The following is an 8,225-nucleotide window of genomic DNA, read 5'->3' as shown; positions in this document are numbered from 1 at the left end:
AAGTGTGGATTGATGGTGACCTTTGGGAACATTATAGAGAACTCTCAGGCATAAAAAACTTCTTAAAACGCATAAAACTCCGAAATGTTAGAGGTGCGTGCACGGTATCGAACCCCCAACCTCCGAATGGAGGCGGACTTCTTAACCACACACACATCACAGCTTGTAATTTATTGATTGAGACCTAAGTAAGTACTTACCTATTTAGGTAACTATACGATCGTACGGAACCTTTCATGTGCGAGTTCAACTCGCACTTGGCCGGTTTTTTATCACACTATAATATTATAAAGGCGAAAGTTTGTATGTGTGTGTGTGTGTGTGTTTATGTTTGTTACTCCTTCACGCAAAAACTACTGGACGGATTTGGATGGAATGGAGATAGATAATATCCTGGATTAGCACATAGGCTACTTTTTATCCCGGAAAACCAAAGAGTTCAAACGGGATTTCGAAAAACCTAAATCCACACGGGCGAAGTCAGAATAAATTTTTACAAGTGCTTTTGAATTGTCAAGAGAATAGGTAGGGACCATTTGGTGAAAATTATATTATTCCAAAAGCATATTAAAACGCTGCGTCCTTGGCTGCGTCTAGGTTAGTATCTATCTAGGTAAGTAAGTAGGCCTAATTACTTACCCAATTCAAACCTTTATACCTACACAATGTACCCACCTGGGTAGGATAAACTCATTCCATATCTCGGTGCCTAGGTAGGTAATGAGGTACCTACCTATTACTAAATCAATACGTACATACCTACCTATAATAGCTAGATTATCAAAATCATTTGCATAATACTTATTTGTACTACCGGCAACAAAGCACTTCAATATAATTACTTAGGCAATTAGGTACTTAGATATAGGTATGTAGTATTGTTTTATTTTATACCTCATAAATTACTTCTGTTTATATTCAGCAATCGACCCTAACGATAATCGTTAATACCACTTACCTACCTACTGGCAAACTCACAATGATTCATTTTTTCTTATCAACATCTTATCAAACAAACATTAATTTAGCTTCGTGTTACCAATTACGCAAGTTGTCAAACTTAGGTATAAAATATAATTAAGAATGTGCTAATATGTTAACGATTATAACAATAATGAATCAGCGCTTTAAAAAGATGCAGTCGAATAAAATGAAACAAAATAAAACTTGAGCTCGAAGTGCAGCGAAAATAAAACGTTAGTAGAGTCGAAATCATTGAATGCAACACGACGAATGGAATGAGTCTCGAAGAGGGGCCTCGCGGAGGGGAAGAGACGCGCGGGGGCATTTCAGAACGAGGGGCGTGGCTTTATATAGAGAAAAGCTCGCTTTGTGATTGGTCGACGAGCGCGCCCAAAGCTTCCGAGGAGGCAAGATTTCCTCGAGGTATAAATATCCCCGCCCGGCTCCCCGCCCGCCAGTCTGCTCGCCGCTCGCACCCAGCGCACACGCGCAGCGCGTCCAGTTACTACTAGCTACTAGTGTTCACAAGTGTATCCAACATGGTGAAGTTCGAAGGAGATTTCAGTATAAACGCCATACTGATGAACCACGCAGCGGCGAAACCTCCCCCCTCGCCGACTGCATCGTCAACAGCTACGCCTTCCGAAGCTGACCTTAGCGATTCGGAATTAGACGTCACGGGCACGGAACCCGTCGACTGCACCAAACCTAAAGAAGACGAAGACAAGAAAGATAAAAAACATGAGAAACCAGCGTACAGCTACAACGCTTTGATCATGATGGCGATCAGAAACAGTCCTGAAAAACGTCTCACATTGAACGGGATCTACGAATACATTATGACCAACTTTCCTTACTACAGAGAGAATAGACAAGGTTGGCAGAATTCCATCCGTCACAATCTAAGCCTGAACAAGTGTTTTGTGAAAGTGCCACGACATTACGACGATCCTGGGAAAGGGAATTATTGGATGCTCGACGCGTCGGCCGAAGACGTTTTCATTGGCGGCACGACGGGCAAGCTCCGCCGACGATCAGCGCTTAACGGAAGATCTAGACTAGCCTGTTTTAAACGTCCATTATTCCCTGGTGCTCCGTTAACTGGCCCGTATCCCCCAGCCACTTACAGTCAACTAGTTGGTCTGTATTCTCAACTATTGTATCAAAGGTACGCACCGATGCAGATGAAAACGCCGCCGGTAGCTCCAAGTGCTGTACATCCAGCGTTTAGAGGAGAAATAGGTTATAATGGACTACCTTACTCCCCAGCTTTATACTCTCCGGAAAGGCTACAAAGTGCTCCTTTCTTCGGCCAGACGTTATTGCAGAATTCTCAGCTAGGACAATCAGCAATGCTTGCGCAAACGTCTCCCTTGTTGCCACCTTCCCCTCCTATGATGCATTCACCCCCTACGTCTGGAGCGTCGAGTCCTGAGCTTCCAGCACCATCGCACCACCCCCTAACGCCGCATATTTACAAACCTGTGACAGTTTTATCGCGACAGTGACTTTGTGAAGACTTTATGTGACTTGAGGGTTGGTAATCTCAAAGAGGCTGACACTCCCACGTATGGGAATAGTGGGACGTTCAATCTGTGATTTAGTTTTAGTTAGTTTAATACCAGTGTCGAGTATTAAGGATTTTAAGGCTGTTTGTTCACCAGATATTATGTGCAAGAATTATGAGCGAAAAAATCAACCAATACCTAAGGTTTTCTTCAGTAAACAGATCTTTTTGAAGTTTTTTTGTAGCTTATTTTCTTCACAGTTTGAAGTACTGGTGAAAAGCTAGCTTTAAGGATTTAAATACAGTAATCTCTAGTTGTATAGTTTGCAATATAGCAGTTATATTGTTGTTCCCTGTAGCATTCCGCTATTGTTTGTTGATATAATATTCTATTATTGTAAATATCTCCAAAGTTGTATATTTATTGAACTATTAGGCTTAAGATAAGAGATGTAAAGAATAAACAAAAGTATTTCTCCTTTAAACATTTCTTTCAATTTTTTAATACCCAATTTATATTGGTCTGGCTGATCCCCTATGGCTGCGCACGGGTTGTCTGCCAATTGTTCTGGTATGTAAAAATATACCTGTTTATCCTCTAAGCGACTTCTGAGAAGCACTCTATCTACTGCAACTGTTATGAAAACTTTAAAAATCCGATCAACATTTTTTTTGGTAACGGGTAAAATGCCGACTTTACTTTTGGTAACAAAGGTTTACCTATTATACCTGCCTATCTAAGTAAGCACTAGGTTGTGTACCTACTTAGTACAATTTAATTAGGTGGGTAAGTGGTATCTACCTAATTAAGTAGGTAATTTATACCAAATGCGACCTACGAATGTTTCATAAGAGTTTTTAATTCAGTAAAATTAGAAGTGAAACAATACTTAGATAAGTAGGGGACATTTTATTCAATTAACATTATATTAACTTACCTCCTAAGTTCTTTTATATCATAATCATTTTGCTTTCTTTTGGATTGAAATTTTTGGGACATGTTGATAGTGTTGCCTTATCAATAGAACTTTTATTTTTCATTTTAATCTCTCTCAATACTCACCTAAATAAATAAAAATATTTTCACTGGACCAAAACCTCTATCACTGGTTGGGAAGAACCAGCAAAAAACTCAGCGGTTGCTCTTTTCAAGGATTTTATATGTACATACAGTACTTAGGTATTATGCCATGTATAAAAGTAATTGAAGTCGCATTGCTGGAGCGAGCCGCAAGTCAAATCCTCTTTTATTATTTACATGATCTTCAATTTTATATTAGGTAGGTACCAATGTTTTGTTCAGGAGCATATTTTTAATAGATTTTTAAACTTGTGTAAAGGCAAATCTAAAACTCTAGGTAGGTACTTACATATTACTACAATAATAATTAATGTAGCTACCTTCTTACTAAGGTACGTTTCCTATTTAACCAAATCTCAGGTAAAAACAGGTCAACTAAAAACAACTCTATAAATGATAGATACTCGTAATTGTTATATGTAGATGACTATAAAAAGCTGTTAAGTTTTGGTGAGAAAATTAAATCGTTTTTTATTATGAATGTTTTTTGTGTACCCAGTGCTTTACAATTTGTTTCAGTGTACCTACCTACCTAAATCTTTTTGTGCGTCGTGGTTCAGCAATTAGAAAAAAATTTTCAAAAGAAAAATAAAAACCGACTTCAAAAACCAAAAACACTAAAAAGTAGAAAATAATTTTTGTTTAGCTACACATGTAATGTACCTAGGTATGAAGTCGAGCGAGCATATTAAAACAAAATTAGAAATCCAAGAGTGAAGCTCGCCCGACTTCATACCTAGGTACATTACATGTGTAGCTAAACAAAAATTATTTTCTACTTTTTAGTGTTTTTGGTTTTTGAAGTCGGTTTTTATTTTTCTTTTGAAAATTTTTTATTTCACAATTTTTAGTGGCCCTACTGTACTATAATATGCTATGCCCAGTTAAAACCCTACTGTTTACTAAGCTATTACAGTGATCACGAGCAATTTGCTCTTATCCATTGAGGAGTTCTGTTCTCCATCTCCGAAGATATTCATTAGATCTTCACCAAATTTATATGGGACCACCTGCACAGTATACCCTTTCAAACAAAAAAAAAAAATTCCAAATCGGTCTAGGGGTCTTTGAGTAATCGGGGAACATACATAAAAAATAAAATAAAAAAAAAAAAAAAAAGATCCCGACGAATTGAGAACCTCCTCCTTTTTTGGAAGTCGGTTAAAAACACGAAATAAGTAGGTATAGATAAATTGGGTAACTAAATATTATTTCCTTAAGGGAAAAGGGTTTTTAAAGATCAATAAAACAGCGTAAGGAAACGTGCATGCCTGGGTAGGTACATATTCTGCATAATGTTCTCAAAGGTAGTAGGCAGGTAGGTAGGCAGGTACCTATATGAAGTTTGCCGATTTGCACTTAGCCAGCATGGTGGACATTGTACTCTGAGGTAGTAGAGCCGTGACTTCGCGTAGATATAGATTGAAGAAACCCGTGGGAACTCTGATTTTCCGGGATAAAAAGTAGCCTACGCCATTCTCCAGGTCTTTAACTACCCAGGTATCACGTAAAATCACGCCGATCCATTGCGTCGTGATTAAAGGACAAACCAATAAATAAACACACTTTCGAATTTATAATATTAAAGTTAGGATGTGACTTCGTCTGTGGTGGCGTTTGCTGGCGCGCGTGTTGTGACTTTTTGGAGTGTTTTTTTGTTAGAAGTGGCCAGTTTTTGTGTTCTGCTGGTGTTTATTGGTGGTGGAACTGACTGGGAAGCGCTCTAAAGGGGCGCCGCATGTATGTCGGCGGGCGTCGGCGCAGACGAAGTCCATACTTATACGTATAGTTACCCTAACTTGTAAATAACTACAAACTTGACATTGGCTAATCAGTGTAAAGCCAGATGAGAGAGAAAAAAAAAAGAAAAAAGTTAGGATGTAGACGGTATAATTCCCAATAGACACACATACAATTTTTTTACCAAGTCTATCAATCGTCATTTAATTCTCAAGGAAAGGAGGGACCACCGCTACCCGTTACGAAGCACAAAACATTTGATTCGCGACCGACGGAAAGTGCAATGTGTTAAAATTCATCCAACACTCATCTATCACAGGCGATGTGGTGCAAGCTGTGTAGTTATAGCGTTTTCAACAAACTATTGCTTAGAATAGTTTTTTTTAATAGACAATCCGGAGAAACAATACTTAACTAATTTTATAGTTTGTGAAAATTTTGAAGTTTCTTGCCGTATTCAATTTTATTTTTTCAAAATACTCTATCAACTCAGTACTGCATAAACAACTAGACGATACCCGGAAATTCGTGTGCGCAGATTTAGGACCTACTTGAAAATCCCGTAGGAACTCTGATTTCTCTGGATAAAAAGTAGTCTACGTCTCTATCTAGAAGCAAGCCGCAACTGTGTCCATAATCCGAGAAGATTTCTACGATATATCTCTAAGGAAGACTAAAGTATACCTAAAGTGTAGATACAGATACCGGTGGCGGTAAATACCTACCTATTGAACTTTAGAAAGAGACTTCTGCTTTGTAGAGCGTTGTCTTTGTCACTCATTCCTATTTGACGTTTCGTCGATCTCAACGATAGAGACCTCGTTCTATAAAATCGTTATCTCTTTCTAAAGTTCGATGTGCAATTATACTTATTTCCTACCGGTTCGGCGCATGTTCTTCAGAGTTCCCGGAGCTACTCAATAGGATTGTGCTGACGAGAGCCACCGAGGGGATTTTAGTGGGTAGAAATCCTACATTACCCAAGCGGGTATCAAAATCAAAGTCAAAATCATTTATTCAAAGTAGGTACAATTGTACTCCTTAGGTATCTTAAGAAGATTTCCCCCTCGAAAAAGAAGAACTTTGAAGTTGATCGTTAAAATCGCTTCCTCTTACAATTGAAGGCAGGCTATAGTAACAGTTCATCTGAGTACAAAGCAGTCACGACAACAAACAGACAATCATGCGCGCCTGTCAGTGAGGCCGATCATTAATCATCCATCATCAGAGACAGTCGGAGCCAGCATCGTGGACCTATCGTGGAATCCGATGAAAAAATCATTTCTTTTAAAGTTTTTCCGCTAGTTATAACTCGAAGAATTGATTCGATTAGCTAAGTATTTTCAACAATTAGTTTTTACACAGTTTCATGATTATATAATATTTTTAGATAGACTTACCTAGATCATTAAAATGGTTAGCAAACTTATAACTAGCATGGAATGTGGATTTTACATATTTTGGAAGACCCTCTATTTAATAATCACTGAGAGATCATATTTTGTTTTTGATAATATAAGATATATCGTATTAAACCACAATGACACAAGTCACAATTATTCACAGTTTTGCGTTTGTTTTCGTAAAATCGTTGTTATACTTAACAATATCAAAAACTTCATCATCATCATCATCTACCGACCAATCTTATGTTTAGTTTTTATAATCACACTAATATTATAAAGGCGAAAGTTTGTGTGTATATGTGTGTGTGTGTATGTTTGTTACTCGTTCACGCAAAAACTACTGGACGGATTTGCCTGAAATTTAAAATGGGGATAGATTATAATACCCTGGATTAGCACATAGGCTACTTTTCATCCCGGAAAATCATAGAGTTCCCACGAACGAAGTCGCGGGCATCAGCTAGTGCTTTATGAATGGCTTTAGGTAAGTACTCAATTACTTTATTTCGTCATCATCAGCAGTAACGTTGCTCTCACAACCATTGATAGACTTCTACTAGTTGTAAATTCAACGTTTTTCGTTTTCTATTGTTGGGTTCAATATGACTAGGTATCTCTGTACTACATTGAGTGCATAAATCTAAGTCAAGAAAATGGCAATCATCGACTTATTTACAGCGAAATCTGATCGCAGATCTCACAGAAACTTGACATAAATTAAGATCTTCAGATTGTATAGAGATTCAGACAGTATAGAGTTCTCGGATTTATGTCCAATAAATTCAACTGAAAACAGGTACCTACCTGCCTAAAGATAGGATGCTACTGGGCTCCCATACAATCTTCTGTAGGTATGTATTGTAATAGAAATTCCTATTAAACTGCCATTAATCACTCGCGGGAACAGGCTTGCCTAACGCGAGTGTTGTGTTGATCGCCAACCTCCCTGAAACGTCCCTAACCTGCCATACTAACCGATCTCTCCCATGGGACTACCTATGGTGCCCATCCATGAGGCTTTATTCATATACTAGAGCCCGTGTAGTGTAGGATTCCGTACCCGAGGGTGCCAACGGGCCCCTATTACCTATTCCTAAGCCTCCGCTGTCCGTCTGTCAGCGGGCTGTATCTCGTTAACCGTAAATATGCAGGGTTGAAATTTTTATAGATTATACGGAATCCTCGTATGCGAGTCCGACTCCCACTCGGCCGTTTTTTCAAAAACTGTCGAAGCTAATAATGATTTTATTAAATATCTAGGTATTTAATAAGGAGTTTATGGCATTACTTGAGAGTCGAGGGGGTAAACCAAATTTTTTTCGACTCTTATTTTTCACGTTTAAGAGGCCTGTTTTTTTTCAAAATTTAAATAAATATAGGTAGATACAGATAAGTTTCTATAACTGTACCTACTGAGTTAGTACCTATACTTAAGTATCAAATTTAAAACTTAATTTTCAAAAGCTTATTTTTTCTATCAAGTGTGTGAATAACATTTGACGACGTACGAGTATGTATAATGAATGTT

General features: G+C 38.0%; 1 protein-coding gene across 1 annotated transcript; it reads left to right on the top strand.

Moving 5' to 3' along the window:
* Positions 1-1,433: 1,433 nt before the first annotated feature.
* LOC123869482 (fork head domain transcription factor slp2-like) lies at positions 1,434-2,944 on the top strand. The gene has a single exon (XM_045912405.1). It carries the CDS (start codon positions 1,503-1,505, stop codon positions 2,469-2,471), a length of 969 nt encoding a protein of 322 aa, XP_045768361.1. The 5' UTR covers positions 1,434-1,502; the 3' UTR covers positions 2,472-2,944.
* The last annotated feature ends 5,281 nt before the right edge of the window (positions 2,945-8,225 follow it).

Source organism: Maniola jurtina, chromosome 11 (assembly GCF_905333055.1).
Source record: "Maniola jurtina chromosome 11, ilManJurt1.1, whole genome shotgun sequence".
Taxonomy (NCBI): domain Eukaryota; kingdom Metazoa; phylum Arthropoda; class Insecta; order Lepidoptera; family Nymphalidae; genus Maniola; species Maniola jurtina.
Note: the sequence above shows the minus strand (reverse complement) of the source record. Positions and strands in the feature narration are given on the sequence as shown.